The sequence below is a fragment of the Macaca nemestrina genome, chromosome 20 (genome assembly GCF_043159975.1).
Source record: "Macaca nemestrina isolate mMacNem1 chromosome 20, mMacNem.hap1, whole genome shotgun sequence".
NCBI lineage: Eukaryota > Metazoa > Chordata > Mammalia > Primates > Cercopithecidae > Macaca > Macaca nemestrina.
The window spans coordinates 6,990,543-7,016,313 of NC_092144.1; the positions used below are offsets into that span (position 1 = coordinate 6,990,543).

Genomic DNA, 25,771 nt, shown 5'->3' on the forward strand with positions numbered 1-25,771 from the left:
CAAGATTTACCACCCCCCGCTTTTTTTTTTTTTTTTTGGAGACAGGGTCTTTCTTTGTCACCCAGGCTAGAGTGCGGTAGTATGATCACAGCTCACTGCAGCTTCGACCTCCAGGCTCAAGTGATTCTCCCACCTCAGACTCCCAAGTAGCTGGGACTACAGGTGCCTGCCACCATGCCCAGCTCAATTTAAATTTTTTTTCTGTAGAGATAGGGTCTTGTTGTGTTGTCCAGGCTGGTCTCAAACTCCTGGGCTCAAGCGATCCTCCCAGATTGCTGGGATTCCAAGGCATGAGCCACCACGCCAGGCCTGGTCAGATTCATGGAGACAGAAAGTAGAAGGGTGGGTGCCAGGGGCTGGGGAGGGAAATAAGGAGCGAGTGTTTCATGGGAACAAAATTTTAGTTTGGGAAGATGAGAAAGTTCTGGAGATACATGGAGGTGGTGGTTGCACAGCAATGAGAATGTGCTTAATGATGCTGAACTGGGCACTTAAAAATGGTTAAGAGATGGGCCCGGGAACGGTGGCTCCCGCCTGTAATCCCAACACTGGGAGGCTGAGGCAGGCAGATCACCTGAAGTCAGGAGTTCAAGACCATCCTGGCCAACATCGTGAAGCCCTGTCTCTACTAAAAAAAATATATATAAATTATCCAGAAGCAGTGGCACATGCCTGTAATCCCAGCACCTCGGGAGGCCGAGGCAGGCGAATCCCCTGAGGTCAGGAGTTCGAGACCAGCCCGACCAACATGGTGAAACCCCATCTCTACTGAAAATACAAAAATTAGCTGGGCATAATGGAGGGTGCCTGTAATCCCAGCTTCTCAGGAGGCTGAGGCAGAAGAATCGCTTGAACCCGGGAGGTGGAGGTTGCAGTGAGCCGAGATCGTGCCACTATACTCCAGCCTAGGCGACAAAGCAAGACTCCATCTCAAAAAAAAAAAAAAAAAGGTTAAGATGATAAATTTTATGTGATGTGTATTTCACTGCAATAAAAAGAAGGGAGCGGCCAAATCTATAAAGACATCAACATGGGTGAGTTCAGGTAAAAGAGCAAACCCTGCATAGCTCCTCCTTGCTCATCCCAAGATAGATGTGGACACGGACCCCCTGCCTCCTGCCGGCCAAGATGTGCAGCTGACAAATTGAGAGCATCCACCAAGGGCTGCCTGAGGTCACATGGATGCCTGGAGCCACATCTCAGCACTGGCCTCACATGGAGCCATGGGGGAAGCCTACCCACCCACCTACCCACCAAATCCTGTGTGCAGACAGTCCTAACAAAGGCCTGAAAAAGGACAATTCCTGTCCTCCAGATCCTGACAGCCCAGAGGAGGGGCATCTTACCAACCTTGAGGAGTCAGGAAAGCAACCTGGAGGGCATGCCCAAGTTGGGTTTTGACAGATGCATAGGAGTTCACCAGACAGACTCAGGATGGGCCGGGTGGGAGAGGAGGTTTTGCAAGGAGAAGAAAAGGTAGGTGCCCTGGCTGGACAGAATGACAAATAGAATGACTGGGAGGAGAAGAGGGAAGTGAAGGACAAAAGAAGGGAAGGAAAAAGAAATAGGAACAGGAGCAGGAACTGTACCAAAAAAAAAAACAACCAAAAAAAATAGATAATCAGATGGAAACTCAGTGACGAGAAGTACTTTGCCAAGGCTAGAAGTAGGGGAATTTGGCATGGAAGACCAGACTTCTGGTCCTTTTCTGGGGGTGAGGTCTTGAAGGTCCAGGTTAGACAGGGCACTGGGGGATTACTCCCTCCCATTCCATTCCATTCGCTGTGAGGGCACTAAGCCCAGGATGGACAGGTGGGGGACAGGCAGGGTCTGAACATTGGGAGCAGGGACCTTGTGGTCAAGAGACCCCAGGCTCTGCTGCCCCTTGGTGAACATCTTCTCTCTCCTCACCCTCCCAACCTACAGGAGGATGATTTTCCCAGGCGGCTCAGCGAGAGTGCGGAGGACCTCAGCCTGGATTTGGGGGCCCTTCAGGGCAGCGAGTATCTGCAGGACCTGGGCCTTGGGGCCCCTTCCCACAGCCAGCCTGGGGAGGCCCCAGACAGCCGCGCCCCCAGTGAAGAACCAGGAAGGGATTCTCTTTTCTCCAACTTGGCGGGGTCCCAGGACTTGTCAAGGCGGCGCAGCTGGGAAAGGTCGCGGAGCTGCTCAGAGAGCTGGCGGAGGTCAGTTCCCCGCTGCTGACTGCCTGCCTCCCACAGTGCACCCCTGGGACAGGGCAGGGGTCCAGAAGGCCAGAGCCAGGTCTTGAGACAAGCTGCCCCTTGCACCTGCCATGGTCCCCAACCTTTTTGGCACCAGGGACTGGTTTCATGGAAGATAATTTTTCCATGGACCCAGGGGGAAAGGGGATACTTTCTGGATAATTCAAGCATATTCCATTTATCGTGCACTTTATTTCTATTATTATTACATTGTAATACATAATTAAATAATTATACAACTTATCATCATGTAGAATCAGTGGGAGCCCTGAGCTTGTTTTCCTGCACTAGCTGGTCCATTTTGGGGGTGATGGGATCATCAGGCATTAGATTCTCTTTTTTTTTGAGACGGAATCTCACTACATTGCCCAGGCTAGAGTGCAGTGGCGTGATCTCGGTTCACTGCAATCTCCACCTCCCGGGTCCAAGCGATTCTCCTGCCTCAGTCTCCCGAGTAGCTGGGATTACAGGCGTGCACCACCACACCAGGCTAATTTTTGTATTTTTAGTAGAGATGGGGTTTCACCATGTTGGTCAGGCTGGTCTTGAACTCCTGACCTCATGATCCACCTGCCTTGGCCTCCCAAAGTGCTGGGATTACAGGCGTGAGCCAGTGCGCCTGGCCGTCCGTGACCTTTTAGCCTGGGCGACAGGGTGAGACTCCGTCTTAAATAAATAAATAAATAAATAAATGGTCACGGACCAGTACCTACCAGTCTGTGGCTCAGGGGTTGGGGATCCCTGCTGTAGGGACATGAGGGGCATCTGCACCATCAGAGGCAGCCCAAAAAACTTGCACGTGAGGCCAGGCACAGCGGCTCACACCTGTAATCCCAGCACCTTGGGAGGCCAAGGCGGGTGGATCACCTGAGGTCAGGAGTTCAAGACCAGCCTGGTCAACATGGCAAAAACCCCTGTCTACTAGAAATGCAAAAATTAGCCTGGCATGGTGGTGCACACCTGTAGTCCCAGCTACTTGGGAGGCTGAGGCCCGAGAATCGCTTGAACCCAGGAGACAGAGGTTGCAGTGAGCCAGGATTGTGCCACTTGCACTCCAGCCTGGGGGACAGAGCAAGACTCTATCTAAAAAAAAACAAAAACAAAAACAAAACAGAAAGAAAGAAAAAAAAATCGACTGCACGCACACACTGCAAGCACACACACTGCAAGCACACAAAAACCCAATCTTGCACCCCTGCTGAGAGTACAGCCATGCTCAGCCCCCATCAGACCCATGCATATAAGCCTAAATGTGATGTGCATCCATGCACTTATGATCAAACCGGAAATGTGTGAGATGCCAGGCACCCCACAGTAGCAGCACCAAATAGTAGGAGGGGCGCTCTAGCCACCCCTAACCTGTGTCTCTCAACCCCTTCCAAGTCATCCCAAATAGAAATTCAGGCCGGGTGCAGTGGCTCATGCCTGTAATCCCAGGACTTTGGGAAGCAGAGTCAGGGGGATCACCTGAGGTCAGGAGTTTGAGACCAGCCTGGCCAACGTGGTGAAGCCCTGTCTCTACTAAAAATGTAAAAATTAACTGGGTATAGTGGTGCATGCCTGTAATCCCACCTACTTGGGAGGCCGAGGTAGGAGAATCGCTTGAACCTGGGAGGCGGAGGTTGCAGCGAGCCGAGATTGTGCAGAGGTTGCAGCGAGCTGATATTGTGCCACCGCACTCCAGCCTGGGTGACAGAGTGAGACTCTGTCTCAAAAAAAAAAAAAAAAAAAAAAGAAAGAGGGAAGGGAAAGGGAAGGGGAAGGGGAAGGGAAAAGGAAAAGAGAAGAAAAGAGAAAAGAAAAAAAAACCAGTCTGTGTAAAAACGATCTGAGATGCAAACGTAGCTCCAACAAATATAACCAGGCTGGCTTTCTTTGTACTCTCCCCTTGTCACCAACTCCTCTCATATTGGGAGGTCTAGATCCCTCTCTGTGGCCTGTGCACCCTTCCCTGTCCTGGAAGGGCCCCCTTGCATGTTCTTTCAAGTCCCCCTGGATGCCTGGGGCAGCAGCCAGGTGGGCAAGACCTGCGGAAGCCCCAGTACCTTGTCTTCTCCCACTAGGCTCAGCCTCGATGCCTCAGCTGTGGATGAGGAACCCTGTCTCCCTCGAACACTGGCCAGCCTTGCTTTGAACCTGCCAGGAGGAGGGCTGAAGACTTGGACTCAAGAGTGTCTGTCTGGGGGCGGGACCCCTGCAGAGAGCCCAGGCAAAGTGGGTGTAACCTGCAGCCACCCCTGACAATAGCATATTTTTGGGTCCAGAAGCCAGTGCTATGGGTAGGAAGGAGAGACTCGCCAGGGCTGGTGGTGTTTACCCACCATGGCAGGGTGGGGGGTGCTTATCTACAGTGTGGCCCGTGCCTCGGTAGTCTCTGGGTCCTAAGATTCCAGCCCAGGTCTAAAGGGTTTTCCCTGGGTAAGCACCTAGGGCAGGCTATGCATGTCCATGACTGCAACCCAAGGGCTGGAGACAAGCGGGTGGGGGATGTCTTATCTTGCAGTTTTAGCCAGGCTTGGAGGATCTTTGCCTGGAGTGTAACCTGCAGCCGGAAGGCAGCTGTGTCTGTGGTTGGGGTAGGCAGCTAAGGAGAATTGTCTCTGACCTGAGATCCCAGCTCACACCTGAGGAATGCATGCTTGGAGTGGCTGGTGGCTGAGACATCTCTGGCTGTGATCACAAATGACCCTGGGGGAAATTTCTGGCCATTGTTGGAACCCGTGACCCTGATACCTGGGGCTCCAGCTCATAGCTGGAGGCTCCTCGGCCAGGACTACATCTCTGTGACTGGGGAGGGGGTGGCTGAACCCATACCCTATGGCCAGGGGGGAATGGCTGGAGGCTGAGGCTTGGATGAGTGTGTCACCCCGTTTCTGTGGAGGTGGCCCTGGCTGTGGGTGGGGACCCTCAACCTAGGGAACCTGCCTGCCGTCCAGGCTGCCTTCCCAGCTTAGTGAGATGTTTAATTCCCTGCAGGAATGTGACAGCCCCAAGAAAAGAGTGAGGTCAAGGTCCGTTCCTGTGTCCTCCTATGAGATCCGCTCCCCGGAAATCTCTCCGGATTTGGAAGTGCCTGCTCCACCTGTTCAAGGTAGCCAGCCTGGGAGTTTCCTTCATTCAAACCAAGTCAGGGAAAGAGGAACCTGGCCAACATGGTGAAACCCTGTTGGGGTTTCATCCTTCATCCTGGAGAGTCCCCTTGATGGGGCTCCCAATGGGCCCCAGGGAACGGAAGGGAGCTGGCTTAGGGTCCCCTGGGCAGGGACTGGGCAGAATGTTGGGGGAAGCCAGAGAGGGGAAAGGACCTCCAGCATCTGTCCCTCCTCCTCTCCCTGCAGCCCTCGAGCCAGTGTGAGATTGCCCCATTGCAATGACCTTGTCTCCGAGATTCTCTCTCTTCTCTCTCTGATTCTTTTTTTTTTTTTTTTTTTTTTTGAGACAGAGTCTTGCTGTGTCACCCAGGCTGCAGTGCAGTGGTGCAATCTCAGCTCACTGCAACCTCTGCCTCCCGGGTTCAAACGATTCTCCTGCCTCAACCTCCCAAGTAGCTGGGACTACAAGCACCCGATACCACGCCCGGCTAATTTTTGTATTTTTAGTAGACACAGGGTTTCGCCATGTTGGCCAGGCTGGTCTCAAAGTCCTGACCTCAAGTGATCGGCTCGCCTCAACCTCCCAAAGTGCTGGGATTACAGGCATGAACCACCGCACCTGGCATTCTGTTTCTTTATCTCTTTCTTTATCTCTGAATTTTTATCGTGAGACCTTGCACCTCTCTGGAATCAGACAAACCTGGAGTCTAAACACATAACAAGTCTCTGAGCCTCTGTGGCTTCCTCTGTTAGAAGAGGCGCGGCAGCTCACACCTGGAATCCCAGCACTTTGGGAGGCCAAGGCAGGTGAATAGCTTGAGCCCAGGAGTTTGAGGCCAGCCTGGGCAACATGGCAAAACCTTGTCTCTACTAAAAATATAAAAACAATTAGCTGGGCATGACGGTGTGCACCTGTAGTCCCAGCTACTTGGGAGGCTGAGATGGGAGGATTGCTTAAACCCAGGAGGTCAAGGCTGCAGTGAGCTCTGATGGCAGGACTGCACTCCACTCTGGGTGACAGAGTGAAACTGTCTCAAAAAAAAAAGAAAAAGAGGCCTGGCGCGGTGGCTCATGCCTGTAATCCTAGCGCTTTGGGAGGCCGAGGCAGGTGGATCACATGAGATCAGGAGTTTGAGACCAGCCTGGCCAACATGGTGAAACCCCATCTCTACTAAAAATACAAGAATTAGCCGGGCATAGTGGTGCGTGCCTGTAATCCCAGCTAGAGGCTGAGGCAGGAGAATCGCTTGAACCCAGGAGGCGGAGGTTGCAGTGAGCCGAGATTGAGCCATTGCACTCCATCCAGGGTGACAGAGTGAGACTCTGTCTAAGGAAAAAAAGGGGAGGGGGGATAATAAGCGTTATCTCCTTAAGGCCACTTGGAGAGTCTGCTGAGCTCACACATGTAAAGCATTTAGTAGGGTGTAAGCACTCACGAGACACTGGGGACAGCTGCGTTTGTCCCTGGCTCTCTGTCCTCTTCTCGTCTCTGTTCCCTGAGAGTACAGGCCTTGTCTGCATGGCCTCCAGTTCTGCAGGGACTCGGGGTGGCATCTGGGAGGGCTCTGCTGGGCTGGTCCTGTCCCAGAACTCCTCACAACTGTGCTTCCTGGGATGGGGGGGGCTTCTTCCAGGCCTGGAACCTCCAGTGCTGGAGTGCATGGAAAAAGACCACGTGGAACCAGATCACGTGTGAGTTTCTGCCTCGTGGTGGGGGAGGGACCACCAGGGAACAGACCGGAAAGTCAGGGCTGCGGGAGGAGGGCTGAGGGAGGAGGGCTGCGGGAGGAGGGCTGCCAGGGTGCAGCGTTGCTGGCCATAAGTGACCAGAGCCAGACACCGTCCCGCTAGTCCCCCATAACCTCATCTTCTTTCTGACACCGTCCTTCTCCCGGCGGGAGAGGCCCAGGCCCCTCAGAAAGGTTCTCAGTGTAGCCTTGGGAGATAATTGTGGCTTTTTTTTTTTTCTTGTGAGACTTGGTCTCCCTCTGTCACCCAGGCTGGAGTGCAGTGGTACAATCTCGGCTCACTGCAGCCTCTGCCTCCCAGGTTCAAGCGATTTTCCTGCCTCAGCCTCCAGAGTAGCTGGCTTTGAGTAGGGTCTGCATCAGGACCTGAGGCCTGGTTGGACAACCCCAGCTTGTCTCTGGGAGGGTGTCTGTCACCTGGAGCTAACGTGGGCTGTTCTAATCCCACCCCAACCCCCACAGGCTGATTGTCCAGCAGGTGCTTCAAGAACTTCGACAGTACCATGGGTAAGTGGGAATCGGGACAGGCATGAGGGGACAGACGTGGAGGAACAAAGTGGGAGACAAGAGTAGGAGACATGCAGGGGCGTGTACAGGTGTGGGAGACAGGGGTAGAGAAGACTGGGTGAGGGCTGGGCAAGGTGCCTCATGCCTGGAATCCCAGCACTTTGGGAAGCCGAGGAGGGTGGATCATCTGAGGTCAGGAGTTCGAGACCAGCCTGGCACACATGGCAAAACCCTGTCTCTACTAAAAATACAAAAATTAGTCGGGCATAGTGGCAGGCACCTGTAATCCCAGCTACTTGGGAGGCTGAGGCAGGAGAATCGCTTGAACCTGGAAAGTGGAGGTTGCAGCGAGCCGAGATAGCGCCATTGTACTCCAGCCTGGATGACACAGCGAGACTCTGACTTTAAAAAAAGAGAAAGGAAAAAGGGAAGACTGCATTCAAGGGAAGAAAAATGAGGCAGGAGAGGAAGGAGGAGGCTAGAAGACAAGAGGTGGAGAGGGGCAGGCTGCCCCGGCGCAGGGGGCCCTTGGAGCAAACAGGTAAAGGTGCCTCCTGCCTAAGACACTGCCATCTGTTACAAAATCTTCTTGTAGCCAGGTGCAGTGGCTCACACCACTGTAATCCCAACACTTTGGGAGGCCAAGGTGGGAGGATCATTTGGAGTCCAGGAGTTTGAGACCAGCTTGGAAAAAATAGTGAGACCCTGTTTCTACAAAAAAAAAATTAAAAATTTGCTGGGTGAGGTGGCTCACGCCTGTAATCCCAGCAATTTGGGAGGCTGAGTTGGGAGGATTGTTTGAGCCCAGGAGTTTCAGACCAGCCTGGGCAACAGAGTGAGACTCTGTCTGTATAAATTTTTTTTGTTGGCCGGGCGCGGTGGCTCAAGCCTGTAATCCCAGCACTTTGGGAGGCCGAGACGGGTGGATCACGACGTCAGGAGATCGAGACCATCCTGGCTAACACGGTGAAACCCCGTCTCTACTAAAAAATACAAAAAACTAGCCGGGCGAGGTGGCGGGCGCCTGTAGTCCCAGCTACTCGGGAGGCTGAGGCAGGAGAATGGCGGGAACCCGGGAGGCGGAGCTTGCAGTGAGCTGAGATCCGGCCACTGCACTGCAGCCTGGGTGACAGAGCGAGACTCCGTCTCAAAAAAAAAAAAAAAAAAAAAAAATTTTTTTGTTGTTGTTAGCTGGGTGTGGTGGCACATACCTGTAGTCCCAGCTACTCTAGGGGGTGTGGGGGTGTTGACGCAGGAGAATGGCTGAGTCCAAGCATTGAAGGCTGCCATGAGCCATGATTATGCCACTGCACACCAGCCTGAGCAACAGAGCCAAACCCTGTTTAAAAAAAAAATTGCGTAAGATTTAAGTACTTGGTTAAAAAAAAAATTAAAAATTAGCCAGGCATGGTGGCACATGCCTATAGTCCCAGCTACTCAGGAGACTGAGGCGGGAGGATCACTCAAGCCCCACAGGTCGAGGCTGCAGTGAGCTGTGATTGTACCACTACACTCCAGCCTGGGCAACAGAGCAAGACCCCATCTCTATTTAAAAAGAAAAAAAAAATCTTCCTGCTAACACTGATTTTGTTCAGCCAAGACACATTACTGCCCTCTGCTGGAAAACCTGTCACAATGTCTCACACACAAGCCCAGAGTGTCAAGGACGGGTGGGCTCTTAGACGGGGTACCTGGTACCTGCCTGTACTTGGTAGCACTGGGGTAGGGGAGTGGGAGAGGAGGCTGCCGACCCAGGTATCTGTCCCCTCTGATCCTGCAGGGCCCGGCAGAGGGCTTGCATGTCACCCAGCTCCGGAGAAGCCCACTCGAACCTGACCTGGTTTGAATTCCTGTCGGAGTAAGTATACAGACCTGCTGCAAGTGAGAACGGCAGGGGAGGGCAGCCTTGGATTTGAACAAGGGTTTACGGATGGTCCTTTGGGCCAGGCCCCCTGTGCTGGAGGCAGGAGCTGGGGCCCCCATCAGGGCAATGGGGGGAGCTGGCAGGGAAGGGAGGGATGAGGCTCTCGTATACCCTGAGAGAACAGAGGAAGACTTCCTGGAGGAGGTGACGATGTAAGCAGGGTTCTGACGGAAGGGTAGGAGTTTGCCAATATGTGCAGATGAGGATGAAGGAAACAAAATGGAATTAGAAGGCTTAGGGAATGACATCAGAGTAGGGCGGGGAGGAGGGAAGGTGGGAGAAGTCAGCAGAGACCAGACAACCTCAGCCACACGAGAGAGCTCAGACTTTATCCTAAAGAGCAGTGGGGCTCGGGCATGGTGACTCATGCCTATAATCCCAGCACTTTGGGAGGCTGAGGAGGGTGGATCGTCTGAGGTCGGCAGTTCAAGATCAGCCTGACCAACATGGTGAAACCCAATCTCTACTAAAAATACAAAAATTAGCCGGACATGGTGGCGGGTGCCTGTAATCCCAGCTACTCAGGAGGCTGAGGCAGGAGAATCACTTGAACCCAGGAGGCGAAGGTTGCAGTGAGCCGAGATCGCACCCTTGCACTCCAGCCTGGACGACAGAGTGAAACTCCCTCTCAAAAATAAATAAATAAATAAATAGCAGGGGGGCCTACGAGCATGAGTATCATCAGTTCTGGTGATAGGATGGGGACAGGATGAGGATCACAGACAGGGCTGAAGGTCCCTGAATCCTTCTCTCTCCCTCCTTTCCTCCCTCCCTCTCTCATTCACTCATTCATTCATTCAACAAACATTTACGGATATTTACAAAGTTCCAGAAGCCACTTGGACTGGGATTGGGGGCACAGACTGGAGAAATGGCATCTCTGCCCAGAAAACAGATCCTACCAGAGCAGGAATCATGTCTGCCTTATATGTCACTGACCTAATATTTATTAAATGAGGGTGTGCCTGAAATCCAGGAAGCCATGCCAGTGACCCGGGGATGGAGTTGGGGATGGGGGAGGAGACAGAAAAACGAGCAGGATTTAAAGACCAATTAGGGCCAGGTGCGGTGGCTCATGCCTGTAATCCCAGCACTTTGGGAGGCTGAGGCAGACGGATCACCGGAGGTCAGGAGTTCGAGACCAGCCTGGCCAACATGGTGAAACCCCGCCTCTACTAAAAATACAAAACAGGTTGGGCGTGGTGGCTCACACCTGTAATCCCAACACTTTGGGAGGCCGAGGCGAGCGGATCATGAGGTCAGGATCGAGACCATCCTGGCTAACACAGTGAAACCCTAACTCTACTGAAAATACAAAAAATTAGCTAGGCATGGTGGTGGGCGCCTGTAGTCCCAGCTACTCGGGAGGCTGAGGCAGGAGAGTGGCGTGAATCCAGGAGGCAGAGCTTGCAGTGAGCTGAGATCGCACCACTGCACTCCAGCCTGGGCGACAGAGCAAGACTCAGTCTCAAAACAAAAACAAAAACAAAAAACAAAAGAAAAACCAACAATTAGCTGTGGCACACACCTGTGGTCCCAGCTACTCGGGAGGCTGAGGCATGAGAATCGCTTGAACCTGGAGGCAGTGGTTGCAGTGAGTGGAGATTGCACCACTGCACTCCAGCCTGGGTTACAAAGTGAGACTCTGTGTCAAAAAATAAATAAATAGGCCGGGCACGGTGGCTCAAGCCTGTAATCCCAGCACTTTGGGAGGCCGAGACGGGCGATCACGAGGTCAGGAGATCGAGACCATCCTGGCTAACACGGTGAAACTCCGTCTCTACTAAAAAATACAAAAAACTAGCCGGGCGAGGTGATGGGCGCCTGTAGTCCCTGCTACTAGGGAGGCTGAGGCAGGAGAATGGTGTAAACCCAGGAGGTGGAGCTTGCAGTGAGCTGAGATCCGGCCACTGCATTCCAGCCTGGGCGACAGAGCGAGACTCCATCTCAAAAAAAAAATACAAATTTAAAAATAATAATAAATAAATAAATAAATAAGGTCAATTAGATACCGGGTGGGGGTGGGGGGTGTGAATTAGAGATAGAAATCACAAGTGAACAGAGTTGAAATTCCCAGCCCAGGCATTGAGGGACCTCAAACCTGAGATCATGTTGCATTTCTGTCTGCAAACCCAGTCCCCAAAGCTCCCAGAACTTTGCAAACATTCATTCATGTTTGCTGAGTGAATAGGTAAGAGAGGGAAGGAGGGAGGGAAGGAGGAAGTCAAGGGCCAGGGAAGGGGTAAGGCAGGACCGGGAGGCCACAGGGAGACAGGTTCCAGGTGGGTTCCTGGAGCAACCCACAGGGCTGCCTCAGAATGGCCGCTGGCCCCCTCTAGTGGACATTCCCTCTTGTCCCCCAGGAGCGAGGACAGTGCTGGCAAGAATGAGAAGAGTGACAAGAGTACCAGCGTGAAGCGCAGGCTGAGCTGCCTCCGCAGTCGAGTGACCAGGCAGAAGGAGAAGGTCAGGGGAGCTGAGCCACGGGGGCCCCCCTCTGCCTTCCCCAGCTTGGCATGCTGCCCTTAACCCGGGAGCCCTGTGACTGGGGCTGGCGGTGCGCTGCGTACACAGTACCTAAGAGGGCCAGCCCCTGCAGAGGGCATCCTGAGACCTGCCTCTGTCCCATCCAGGGGAAGAGCCCGGCACATCTAAAGGACAAGGGCCAGGATGCACGAGAGAGGCGGGAGTGTGTCAATGGGCACCAGCTCGTGCAAGGGACCTTCTCCAGCCCCTCCAGCTGCCCCCTGTGTGGCAAACCCTTGTTGAGCTCGGGTAAGTCTGGTGGCCCAATCCATCCTCCTGGAGGGCAGTCACCTTCTCTTCTTCGCGTCCTTTCAGTCATACTTCTGGGCTCTCTTGATGTGTGTGTGCATCCTCGTTCTGTTTTGCCCTCTCCTTGGCGGCTCCCTGGAAAGAACCAGGGATGGCTCCCTGGGCACAGGGTCCCTTGGGCTAACTCAGGACTGGCAACAGTCCCTTTAAGTCCCAGCTTTTGACAATGTGGGAATCCTCCTGCAGCATCTGGACTTGAGCCATGGATGGGTTTGCTAGGGCTGTCATGACAAAGCACCACTTACCAGGTGGCTTAACCATCAGAGATATATTCCCTTGCAGTTCTGGAGGCTTAAAGTCTAAGATCAAGGGCTGAGCTTCATATGAAGGTGCCAGGAAATGATCCGTTCCAGGCATCTCTCCTGGCTTCATCCCTTAGCGTCACATGGCCCTGTCTGTATCCCAATTTCCCGTTTCTATAAGGATACCAGCCACATTGGATTAGGGGCTCACCAGACTCCAGTGTGGCCTCATCTTAGCTTATTTACACTCACAAAGACTCTATTTACAAATAAGGTCACATCCTAAAGGATAGAAGTGGGGGAGTAGGACTGCAACATATGAATTTGACGGTGGGGAGGCATGTAATTTTATCCATAACAGGTCGTTTTCTGCTTCTTGGGGCTCTTGGTGGTTGCGGGATTGCGAGGGGAAGAGTCTCTACTCAAGAAAGAGTACCGGATTCAAGAGACTCCCAGAAAGAGATGGCTCTGGTCATGGCTGGGATTTAGAACTTAGTCTTTTTGCAAATAAGCTCCACTTTGAAGGGAATGAAGAAGAGGAGGTGGTGGCGATTGCGTGTTAGAAAAGATGCGTGCGCCGTTTGTAGCAAGAATCCAAACCGCCGTCTGTGGCTGGCAGAACTCAGGCTAGTTCACAGTTTCTGGACCTTAGCGCTGTCAACATTTGGGTCCAGGTAATTCTTTGTTCTAAGGGGCTATCCTGTGCATCGTAGGATATTGAGTAGCATCCCTGGCACCTGCCCTCTAAATGCCAGTAATAACCACCTCCTACCTCCAGTTGCAACAACCAAAAATGTCTCCAGCCATGGCCATAAGTCTGCTGGGGGGCAGAATTGCCTCCAGACAGGAATCAATGGGTGAATGAGATGGGCAAGCAGATCCTAGATAGGCTTAGACCATGCAGTGAGAGCAACATCTCCACCCCGGGGCAAGTGCTTCTGAGCAACCTGACCGCAGGTTTTGCATTTGTTGGCTTTACCTGCTCCAGGCGCGGGAATTTTCCTTCTTTCTCGTTTCCCTCTCTTTCTGTAGTGCCGTTGCTGGCCATGGGGCTGGGCGTGGCTGTTGGTGGTCAGTGGTGTCAAGGCTGTTCCTCTTTGAGCTTTTCCTTTGTTAGGCAATCCCCATCCAGCTCTGTGACCCATGAGCCGTCCTCAGCAGAGGCTGGCATGGGCTTTTTGCAAAATCTTTTTTTTTTTTTTTTTTGCGACAGGATTTCACTCTGTTGCCCAGGCTGAAGTGCAATGGTGTGATCTCAGCACACTGCAGCCTCTGCCTCCTGGGCTCAAGCAATCCTCCCACTTCCTCCTCCCGAGTAGCTGGGTCTACGGGTGTGCACCACCGTGCTTGGCTAATTTTTAAACTTATTTTTGTAGAGACAAGGTCTCACTCTATTGCCCAGGCTGCTTTCAAACTCCTAGACTCAAGCGATCCTCCTGCCTCAGCCTCCCAAAGTGCTGGAATTACAGGTGTGAGTCACCCCACCGTGCCCAGCCTTTGCCAAATCTTCAGTGCACCAACAAAGTCGGCATGTTGAAGTCCTTAATTTGGGACAGCAGGTGACTCCCTCTTTTCCCTGGCACCTTGTTCTCTTCTGCAGGGCATGAGGTGTGCTCAATCTATCTTAGGCATCAGATGCAAGGGGCAGGTAGGAGGTTGGAAGTTGGGTGAGTAAAGCCAGAGATCTAGAACCAAGGCTGCACAGAGCAGGTTCTGGGAGCCCGCTCTTGGGTGCCCTTGCTTGAACAGCTCCAGGTTTAGCTGAACCAGGCACTTCCTTCTATGATTGCTGGTTCACTATCATTCTCCATTTGTTTCTGTTCCTGCTTTTGCTTTGCTTCTCAGAAAAATCCTGAGGTCTTTAAACTCTGATTTGGGGTCATCCAAGGTCTTGTATGTCCATGTGGCCCACTGACTTAGAGCATCACCATCATCTGGGAACTTCATCATTATTATTATTATTATTATTTTGAGATGGAGTCCCATTCTGTCACCCAGGTTGGAGTGCAGTGGCATGATTATAGCTCACTGCAAACTTCACCTCACAGGTTCAAGTGACTCTCCTGCCCCAGCCTCCCGAGTAGCTGGGATTACAGGCACCCACCACCATGCCCAGCTAATTTTTGTATTTTTAGTAGAAACAGGGTTTCGCCATGTTGGCCAGGCTGGTCTCGAACTCCTGACCTCAAGTAATTTGCCTGCCTCGGCCTTCCAAAGTGCTGGGATTACAGGTGTGAGCCACCATACCTGGCCTGTCACCTGGGAACTTTTAAAAATTTTATTTTTATTTTAGAGACAGGATCTCTCTCTCTCTCTCTCTCTCTCTCTCTCTCTCTGCCCCAGGCTGGAGTGCAGTGGTGTGATCATAGCTCACTGCAGCCTTGAAATCCCTGGGTTAAGCAATCTTCCCATCTCAGCCCCCCAAATAGCTGGGACCACAGGCATATATAACCACATCCTGCTAATTTTTAATTTTTTTTTGTCTGTTTGTAGAGACAGGGTCTTGCTATGTTGCCCAGGCTGGTCTCACACTCCTGAGCTCAAGGGATCCTCCTGCCTCAGCCTCTCAAAGTGCTGGGATTATAGGCATGAGCCACCATGGCTGGCCCACCTGGGACTTTTTTTTTTTTTAATTATTTATATATTTATTTATTTTGAGACGGAGTCTTGCTCTGTCACCCAGGCTGGAGTGCAGTGGCACGATCTCGGCTCACTGCAAGCTCCGCCTCCCGGGTTCACACCATTCTGCTGCCTCAGCCTCCCGAGTAGTTGGGACTACAGGTGCCCGCCACCATGCCCGGCTAATATTTTGTATTTTTAGTAGAGACTGGGCTTCACTATGTTAGCCAGGATGGTCTCGATCTCCTGACCTCGTGATCCGCCCGCCTCAGCCTCCCAAAGTGCTGTGATTACCGGCGTGAGCCACCGCTCCCAGCGTTTTTTTTTTTTTTTTTTTTGAGACGGAGTCTCGCTCTGTCGCCCAGACTGGAGTGCAGTGGCGCGATCTCGGCTCACTGCAAGCTCCGCCTCCCGGGTTCACGCCATTCTCCTGCCTCAGCCTCCGGAGTAGCTGGGACTACAGGCGCCCGCCACCACGCCCGGCTAATTTCTTTTTGTATTTTTAGTAGAGACGGGGTTTCACCGTGTTAGCCAGGATGGTCTCGATCTCCTGACCTCGTGATCCGCCCGCCTCGGCCTCCCAAAGTGCTGGGATTACAGGCTTGAGCCACCGCGCCCGGCCTGTTTTTTTTTTTTTGTTTTTTTTTTTAAGATAGGGTCTGGCTCTGTCACCTACGCTGAAGTGCAGTGGTGCAATCTCAGCTTACTGCAACCTCTGCCTTCCAGGTTTAAGTGATCCTCCCACCTCAGCCTCCCGAGTAGCTGGGACTACAGGCGCGTGTCACAAATACTTGGCTAATATTTTGTAGAGACAGGGTTTTTCCATGTTGCCCAGGCTGGTCTCGAAATCCCCAGTCCAAGTGATCCTCCCACCTCAGCCTCCCAAAGTGCTGGGATGACAGGTATCAGCCACTGCACCTGGCCCACCTGGGAACTTTTAATATCAAATCCCAGGTCCCATCTCAGATGGACTGAAACAGAATCTGCATTTTAACAAGAACCAGGAGTGATTTGTACGCCGTTAGTTGGCTCATTGCTGCTTACAGGCAGGTTTCACAGACTCAACACTATTGACCTACTAGGAGCCCAATCACTTTCTATCATGAGGGCCTCTCCTGTGCATTGCAGGATGTTGGCTATCATCCCTGGCCTTTGGACCCACTCAATGCCAATAGCAACCCCCCTCCCCCCCAATTGGGACAGCCAAAAGTATTTCCTGGCCGGGTGCGGTGGCTCACGCCTGTAATCCCAGCACTTTGGGAGACCGAGGTGGGCAGATCACTTGAGGTCAGGAGTTCAAGACCAGCCTGGCCAACATAGTGAAACTCATATCTACTAAAAATACAAAAATGTGCCGGGCGTGGTGGCACAGGCCTGTAATCCCAGGTACTCAGAGGCTGACTCAGGAGAATCGCGTGAACTCGGGAGGCGGAGGTTGCAGTGAGCTGAGATCGTGCCACTGCACTCCAGCCTGGGCAACAAGAACAAAACTCCGTCTCAAAAAAAAAAAAAAAAAAAAGCTGGGCATGATGGTGCATGCCTGTAGTCCCAGCTACACCGGAGGCTGAAGTGGGAGGATCGCTTGAGCCTGGGAGGCGGAGCTTGCAGTGAGCTGAGATTGCACCGCTGCACTCCAGCCTGGGCGACAGAGCGAGACTCCGCCTCAAAAAAAAAAAAAAAAAAAAAAAAAAAAAGACAAAGGAAAAATATGAAGTTGGAAAAGGAGACAGAGTGATTACAGAGTTTGTCAACCTCAGCACTACTGACATTTGGGGCTGTCGTGTGGGGCCGCCCTGTGCCTGGGAGGAGGTTGAACAGCATCCATGGCCTTCACCCACTTGGTGGCAGGAGCACCCCTAGCTATGATGACCAAGTTGCTGAGTGTCCTCTAGTGGCAGGGTAGGAATGCAGTCACCCCCAGGTGAGGACCACAGCTCTCCCTTAAGTGTCCAGGGATAGCCTCTCCGAATTGGTGACGTTGGAATCCAGATGTGGAGGAAGTAGGGAAAGGGCCCTGTGGATATGTAAGGAAGAGTATTCCAGGTCATAGGTGCAAAGGTCCTGGGGCAGGAATGTGCCCCAGGCAGCAGACAGGCCAGTGTGCTTGAAGTGGAGGTAGAAGAGGGTTGTCGGAACCCGCTGCAGGTCACACAAACGTGCATGCCTGCCCCCATCTGAGGCATTGCTCAGAGGACACTGTCACTTGTCACTTGATGGCTGGGCTTGCTGTCTGCAAATCCAGCTTCCACCTAGACTCTTCTCAGGGAAGGCAGGCTTCAGTGGCCCCTCTTTGAGCCCGGAATTTGCCATTGCTGCTTGGGATCCCTTCTGCACTGGGGGAGCTGCAAAGACAATTCCTGCCTTCTAGCTGGGAATTCGGGCGGGACAGCCTCTGGCACCCGTGTATGAGCTTTCAGACCCCCTGGAGTTGTATACCACATCTGCTGTGTCCCTGCATTTTTCTGCAGGAGGTGAGCATCCAGGGTTTTCATCAGATCTCCAAATAGAACACACGACCTCGGAAAAGGTTGGCAACAATTTACTAAGTCAGGGACTGGCACATTGCAGTCCATCACCTGTTTTTTTGTTTTTTTGAGTTTTTTTGTTTGTATACGCTGAAAGCTAAGAATAGTGTGGGTTTTTTACATTTGTAAGTGGTTGAAAACAAATATTTGGTGACACACAACCATTCTATGAAATTTGCATTTTGGCTGGGCGCGGTGACTCAAGCCTGTAATCCCAGCACTTTGGGAGGCCGAGACGGGCGGATCACGAGGTCAGGAGATCGAGACCATCCTGGCTAACACGGTGAAACCCCGTCTCTACTAAAAAAAAAAATACAAAAAAAACTAGCCGGGCGAGGTGGCGGGTGCCTGTAGTCCCAGCTACTCGGGAGGCTGAGGCAGGAGGATGGCGTAAACCCGGGAGGAGGAGCTTGCAGTGAGCTGAGATCTGGCCACTGCACTCCAGCCTGGGTGACAGAGCGAGACTCCGTCTCAAAAAAAAAAAAAAAAAAAGAAAAGAAATTTGCATTTTACAGTCTGCAAATAAGGTTTTGTTGCAGGACAGCTCTCCTGTTCATTTATGTATCATCTTCGGTTGTTTCCAAGCTACATCTTTGTTTTTTGTTTTATTTTGTTCTGAGACAGAATCTCGCTCTGTCACCCACGCTGGAGTGCAGTGGCACGATGTTGGCTCACTGGAGCCTCTACCTCCCAGGTTCAAGCAATTCTCATGCCCCAGCCTCCCGAGTGGCTGGGATTACAGGTGCCTGCCACCATGCCTGGCTAATTTTTTTCAGTAGAGATGGGGTTTCACCATGTTGGCCAGGCTGGTCTCAAACTCCTGACCTCAAGTGATCCACCCACCTCCGCCTCCCAAAGTGCTGGGATTATAGGCATGAGCCACCATGTCTGGCTCAAGCTACACTTTTGGTTGGCAGAGTTGAGTTTGCAGCATTACAGAGCAAGTTTGCCAACCCCTGAATGAGGTTATCTGGTAGCAAGCAAGGCGAGTAGCTTATCATGTCCTGCAGATCAATAAACCCCTTACAAAAATGACCTTGAGCGATGAGAGTTCCAACAATGTCTAATTTCCTGAATGTCACTTTATAATCATAAAAGACTTTGCACAAATAATAACAATGGTTAGCATTACCGTACGGAGCACTTACACTATCGCAAACACTGTAAGTGCTTTAGTTTGTTTTTATTTATATATATATATTTTTAATAGAGACAGGGTCTTGCTATGTTGTCCAGGCTAGTCTCGAATTCCTGCCTTCAGGTGATCCTCCTGCCTATGCCTCCCAAAGTGCTGGGATTACTGGTATGAACTACCGAGCCCAGTCTGTCAGTGCTCTAAACCGATTTCCTCATTCAGCTTTGTAACTCTATAGACACTAGCACTTTCTCTCTTTCACAGATGAGGAAACTGAGGCCCAAAGAAGTTAAGTTTTTGCTTAAGTCAGGATTTGAACTCACAGCCTGAGCTCCTGATCACCAGTCCATTGCCACATGATGCCCTTTGATTTTGATTTATTTGTTTGTTTGTTTGTTTCTAGACAGAGTCTCGCTCTGTCACCCAGGCTGGAGGGCAGTGGTGCCATCCCGGCTCACTGCAACCTCCTCCTCCCAGGTTCAAGCCATTCTCCTGCCTCAGCCTCCCAAGCAGCTAGGATTGCAGGCATGTGACACCATACCTGGCTACTTTTTGTATTTTTAGTAGAGATGGGGTTTCACCATGTTGGCTAGGCTGGTCTCAAACTCCTGACCTCAGGTGATCCACCTGCCTTAGCCTCCCAAAGTGCTGGGATTAGAGGCGTGAGCCACTGTGCCCAACCTGCCCTTTGATTTTTTAAAAAATATACTTTTAATTTTATATTTATAGGAAAGTACACAGAAAACAGAGACAGTCCCCTTAAGCCCTCTTCCCCATCTTCTCCTCATGTTATTTTTAATTTTTTTGAGACAGAGTCTCACTCTGTTGCCCAGGCTGGAGTGCAGTGGAATGATCACAGCTCACTGCAGCCTCGACTTCCTGAGTTTGTGAGATCTTCCCACCTTAGCCACCCAAGTAGCAGGGACTACAATCTTATACCACCAAATCTGGCTAATTTTTTTTTTTTAATGAGACTGGGTCTCGCTCTGTTGCCCAGGCTGGAGTGCAGTGGTGTGATCTTGGCTGACTGCACCCTCCACCTCATGGGCTCAAGCAATTCTCTCACCCCAGTCTCCCAAGTAGCTGGGACTGGAGGTGCATGCCATCACACCAGGATAATTTATTTTATTTTTATTTTTATTTTTGTAGAAACAGGGTTTTGTCATGTTGCCCGAGCTGGTCTTGAACTCCTGGGTTCAAGCGATCCACTCACCTCAGCCTCCCAAAGTGCTGGGATTACATATGTGAGCCACTGCGTCCACCCCACATTATTTTTATTTATTTATTTATTTGTTTAATTTTATTTTTTTTGAGACGGAATCTCACTCTGTCATCCAGGCTGGAGTGCAGTGGTGCCATCTCGGCTCACTGCAACCTCCGCCTCCCAGGTTCAACGATTCTCCTGCCTCAGTCTCCCGAGTAGCTGGGATGACAGGTGCGCACCACCACGCCTGGCTAATTTTTGTATGTTTAGTAGAGATGGAGTTTCACCATGTTGGCCAGGCTGGTGACGAACTCCTGACCTCAAGCGATCCGCCCTCCTCGGCCTCCCAAGGTACTGGGATGACGGGCGTGAGCCACCGTTCCTGCCTTACATCATCTTAAATCATGCCCTCTCCCTAATGTCTCTGGCCTGTGAGGGTCTCTCCATCTTACCTTACTGCTTATGACTGTGACAGTCTTGAGAAGTACTAGCCAGGTATCTGGTACACAATCTCCCAATCTGGGTTTGTCTGATGTTTTATTAGAATGAGCCAGGGGTTGTGGTTTTTTAGAACTCTCCGGTCTCATCAAATCAGGAGGTCCATGCTATCCGCAGGACATCCCTGGAGATGTCAACCTTAATCATTGTGAAGGTAACGTCTCCAAAAGTAACTGCTTTTCAGTTTCCCTACTCTCTTCTTTGGAAGCAAGTCATGACATCCATCCCACTCTCAGGGTGGTGGGAATTTCTTTCTCCTACAGACATCATTTGATTTTGATTTGCAGGACAACTCTTTGAGTTCAAGAAAGATTTGAGTTTGTGTGAAAGAAATGATATAGGGCTGGGTGCAGAAGCTCACGCCTGCAATCTCAATGCTTTGGGAGGCTGAGGCAGGAGGATCCCTTGAGCTCAGGAGTCTGGGCAATATAGTGAGACCCTTGTCTCTACAACAAAAATGTTAAAAATTTAGCCAGGTGTGGTGGCACTCCCCTATAATCCTAGCTACTCGGGAGGCTGAAGTGGGAGCATGGCTTGAGCCCAGGTGTTCAAGGCTACAGTGAGCTATGATCTGCCACTGTGCTTTAGCCTGGGCCACAGAGCAAGACCCTGTCCCTAAAAAGAAAAAAGAAATAATGTGGGTAAAGGCCGGGTGTGGTGGCTCATGCTTGTAATCCTAGTACTTTGGGATACCAAGGCAGGAGGATGACTTGAGGTCAGGAGTTTGAGACCAGCCTGGCCAACATGGTGAGACCCCGTCTCCATTAAAAACACAAAACAATTAGTGGGGCGTGGTGGCGCACGCCTGTAATCACAGCTACTCAGGAGGCTGAGGTGGGAGGATCCCTTGAACCCAAGAGGTGGAGGTTGCAGTGAGCCAAGATTGCACCACTGCACTGCAGCCTGGGCGACAGAGTGAGACTCTGTCTCAAAAAAAGAAAGAAAGAAAGAAGGAAGGAAGGAAGGAAGGAAGGAAGGAAGGAAGGAAGGAAGGAAGGAAGGAAGGAAAGAAGGAAGGAAGGAAGGAAGGAAGGAAAGAGGATGTGGGTAGCACTTAGAATGATAGCATGATGTCTGGCACATACGGGCAACGGTACCTTGTATCATCATCATCATCCTCTTCATTTTTTTTTTTTTTTTTTGAGACGGAGTCTCGCTCTGTCACCCAGGCTGGAGTGCAGTGGCCGGATCTCAGCTCACTGAAAGCTCCGCCTCCCGGGTTCACGCCATTCTCCTGCCTCAGCCTCCCGAGTAGCTGGGACTACAGGCGCCCGCCACCTCGCCCGGCTAGTTTTTTGTATTTTTTAGTAGAGATGGGGTTTCACCGTGTTAGCCAGGATGGTCTCTATCTCCTGACCTCGTGATCCGCCCGTCTCGGCCTCCCAAAGTGCTGGGATTACAGATTTGAGCCACCGCGCCCGGCTTCATTTTTTTGTTATTGTCATATAAAGCCTTTTAGCCAATAAGAGGCAAAGCTAGCATTTAAATCATAGACCCTTGCCTCTGCAAAGCTGCAAAAATAAATAAAAATAATAATAAATCACAGACTCAGCCAGGTATGGTGGCTCATGCCTGTAATCCTAGCACTTTGGGAGGCCGAGGAGGGAAGATCATGAGGTCAAGTGATCGAGACCATCCTGGCCAACATGGTGAAAGCCAGTCTCTACTAAAAATACAAACATTAGCTGGGCGCGGTGGTGCCTGCCTGTAGTCCCAGCTACTCGGGAGACTGAGGCAGGGGAATCACTTGAACTCGGGAAGCAGAGATTGCAGTGAGCTGAGATCATGCCACTGCACTCCAACCCGTTGACAGACTGAGACTCTGTCTCAAAAAAGTAATTAAAAAAAAAAAAATCACAGCCCCTAACCCTGTTCTCTGACCGCAAACCCCTCCCCACCTGTGTCAGGAGGCATGCAGGGGCCAGAACACCCGTGTCTCATTCCCAGCAGACTGAGAAAGGTCCTCCCAAGGTAGGCCAAGGTAGGCCAAGGTAGGCCTCCCCACAGGCCTACCTGCTTTTAAAGGTATTCAAAGCCAGACGTGACAGTCTCTCCCATGGAGGAAACAGCCTCACAGCAAGTTAAACAAACAGAACAGAGAATGAGTCACACTCCAGGTAATTAGAGAAGGTGGGCCTCTATGATAAAGTCGGGATGCTTTTCAGAGAACAGACACCACGCCAGACAGTCCTGTTCCTAGCCTTGACCTTTGAGGTTCTTTATGATTCGACCCCACCTATCCCTCCATGCTTGTCTCCCACTACTCAGGCTCCCCAGACTCCACGGCCCAGCCACCCTGAAGTCTCATGGCTGTTCATACACATCACCTGTGCCTTGCTCATCCGGCGCTGTTCCTGGAACTCCCTCTCCCACCTAACTCTTACTCATCCTTTTAAGACAAAGCCCAGGCCCACTTCCTCCAGGAAGTCGGAATTAGGCTGGATAAGTATCTGAATGTCTCTTAGGCCAGTTGCTCTCAGCCAAGGAAACATCTGGAGGCATTTTTTTCAGGACCAGGGGAGCCACTGGCATCTAGGAGGTAGAGACCAGGGATGCTGCTCAACACCCTGCAGTGCATAGGAGACCACCCCTGCCACCACCACCGAGAATTATCCAGCCCTAATTGTCGAAAGTGCCAAGACTGAGAAAACCCTGCTCTGGGCCTAAGCTCATTGCATCTCCTTAGCTCTTAGCGCCCCCGATGCTTTATGATAAAGACTCATAAATGAGGCTGGGTGTGGTGGCTCACACCTGTAATCCCAGCATTTTGGGAGGCTGAGGCAGGCAGACCACCTAAGGAGTTCAAGACCAGCCTGGTCAACATGGTAAAACCCTATCTCTACAAAAAATACAAAAATTAGCCAGGTGTGGTGGTGGGCACCTGTAATCCCAGCTACTCGGGAGGCTGAGGCAGGAGAATCGCTTGAACCCGGGAGGCAGAGTTTGCAGTGAGCCAAGATTACGCCACTGAACTCCAGCCTGGGCAAGAGAGTGAGACTCTGTCATCTCAAAAACAAAACAAAATAAAAAGAACAAAACAAAACAAGAGACTCATAAATGCGGAATGGTTGGATGGATAAAAGAAAGACGAGAGATGCTTCTCCTTCCTGATTATCTCTGAGAAAGTTGGTTTCTATGTTGAGGGGAGGACTGCGTCCACCTGAAAGTTCCAATAACCAAGATAGCTATAGAAATAAGGTTTATGGCCAGATGCAGTGGCTTACGCCTGTAATCCCAACACTTTGGGAGGCCAGGGTGGGAGGATCACTTAAGGCCAGGAGTTCAAGACCAGTCTGGCCAATATGGTGAAACCTTGACTCTACTAAAAAAAGTATATATATATACAAAAATTTGCCAGGCTTGGTCTTGCACACCTGTAGTCCCAGCTACTTGGGAGGCTGAGGCAGGAGAATCACTTGAACCCAGGAGGTGGAGGCTGCAGTGAGCCGAGATGGTGCCACTGCACAGCAGCCCGGGTGACAGAGGCTCCGTCTCAAGAAAAAAAAAGAAAAAAGAAAGAAAGGAAGGAAGGAAGGAAAAGAGAAAGAGAAAGAAAGAAATAAGGTTCAAAGGCCAGCCACGATGGCTCACGCCTACAGTCCCAGCATCTTAGGAGGCCCAGGCAGGCAGATCACTTGAGCCCAGGAGTTCAAGACCAACCTAGGCAACATGGCGAAACCCCATCTCTACAAAAAATACAAAAAATGTAGCCAGGTGTGGTGGTGCATGCCTGTGGTCCCAGCTACTCGGGAAGCTGAGTTGGGAGGATGACTTGAGCCCAGGAGATGGAAGCTGCAATGAGCTATGATTGTGCCACTGCACTTCCAGCCTGAGTGACAGAGTGAGATCCTGTCTCAAAAAAAAAAAAAAAGAAAAAAATAAGGTTCATGGCCCTAAGTCCAAAAGTCATAGCTACTCAGAGAAGAAACAGCTGCTCATTCATTGAGCCCTCATAAACTCCCGTGTTAGGGTTTCTGACCTCAGCTGCAGTAGGGTGCCTGACGAATTATGTCTTGCATTTCTGGGCCATCCAATTCCCTGAACATGCTCCTTTCCTCTGGACCATGAAGGTTGGACTTAAATTGAAGGCTGGTCCATTTGGGGATGTCACCCCCCAGCTTCTCAACTGGGGACTCTCAACAACATATTGTGCATGTTTTGAAGTGATTTGGTTTGGGGAAATCTTTTTTTCTAAAATAGACACTGGGTCATGCTAGGTTTCCCAGCCTGGTCTCCTGGACTCAAGTGATCCTCCCTCCTCGGACTCCCAAAGTGTTAGGATTACAGGCATGAGCCATCTTGCCTGGCCAGGAGGAGATCTTCTGGGCCTGGCTGACCAGCCAACCTTGGTGAGAGCTGCTCTGCTAGACTCCTGGTTACTGTTCAACTGCCTCCCCTGTGGGGGGGACTTGGATTAGACAGGCAACCTCAAGGCTGGGGTGTCTGATGGTAATTGAGAGGCTTCTGGTGCTGGGAGAAGCATCTGGCCTGTCCCCATCTGCCAAATAGCACCTGTGTGGAAGTGGATGGGGGAGGGTATGGTACGTGTTTCAGACTCTCAGCGCCCGTTTGAGGGTATCTGACAGCATCTGTATTGGGATTATCTAGTATGTGTTTGGGGGTATCTGCTGGACCTACGTAGAGTGTCTGACATATTTGGGGGTTACCTGGAAACCTGTTTTGGGTATCTGATGGCACCTGCCTGGGTGTCTGTGTTTAGGGGATCTGATGGTATATATGCTGGGGTGTCTGAGACCACTGGAGGGATATATGATTCATTTTTCTCAGACCAGCCTTTCTGAAGTCTAAGCTGCCGCTTTTCTGTTGTTGTTGTTTTGAGACAGGGTCTCACTCTGTTGCCCAGGCTGGAGTGCAGTGGCGTGATCATAGCTCAATGCAGCCTGGACCTCCCAGGCTCAAGTCATCCTCCCACTTCAGCTTCTGGAGGGGTTGGGACCACAAGCAGGTGCCTCCACGCCCTGCTCATTTTAAAAAATGTTTTGTAGAGATGGGGTCTTGCTATGTTGCCCAGACTGGTGCTCCTGAATTCCTGGGCTGAAGTGACCCTCCCGCCACTCCCTGATGCTGCTGCCTTTTCTCAGGTGACAGACCCTGCCCTCTCCATTGCTTGGACTCTCCCCGCTAAGACTCGCTACCACCGGGGTGCCCCGCTTAGGTACCTCCAATCCTAACAAGCCCCTAGGAGCCCACTGACAA

At 51.4% G+C, this 25,771-nt stretch overlaps 1 protein-coding gene across 5 annotated transcripts in view; it reads left to right on the forward strand.

Annotated features, from left to right (window-relative positions):
* LOC105487001 (Rho/Rac guanine nucleotide exchange factor 18) overlaps positions 1–25,771 on the forward strand; it is a 128,141-nt gene that overhangs the window by 23,923 nt on the left and 78,447 nt on the right. For 4 of the 5 annotated variants that reach the window (XM_071086267.1, XM_071086265.1, XM_071086268.1 and 1 more), the window contains 8 exons: positions 1,927–2,186; positions 4,289–4,439; positions 5,202–5,316; positions 6,952–7,009; positions 7,528–7,572; positions 9,353–9,430; positions 11,860–11,962; positions 12,130–12,271. In XM_071086267.1, coding sequence (XP_070942368.1) covers positions 1,927–2,186; positions 4,289–4,439; positions 5,202–5,316; positions 6,952–7,009; positions 7,528–7,572; positions 9,353–9,430; positions 11,860–11,962; positions 12,130–12,271 — 952 coding nt within the window. The remainder of the gene's footprint in view (positions 1–1,926; positions 2,187–4,288; positions 4,440–5,201; positions 5,317–6,951; positions 7,010–7,527; positions 7,573–9,352; positions 9,431–11,859; positions 11,963–12,129; positions 12,272–25,771) is intronic. The other variant, XM_071086266.1, reaches the window with a different exon arrangement.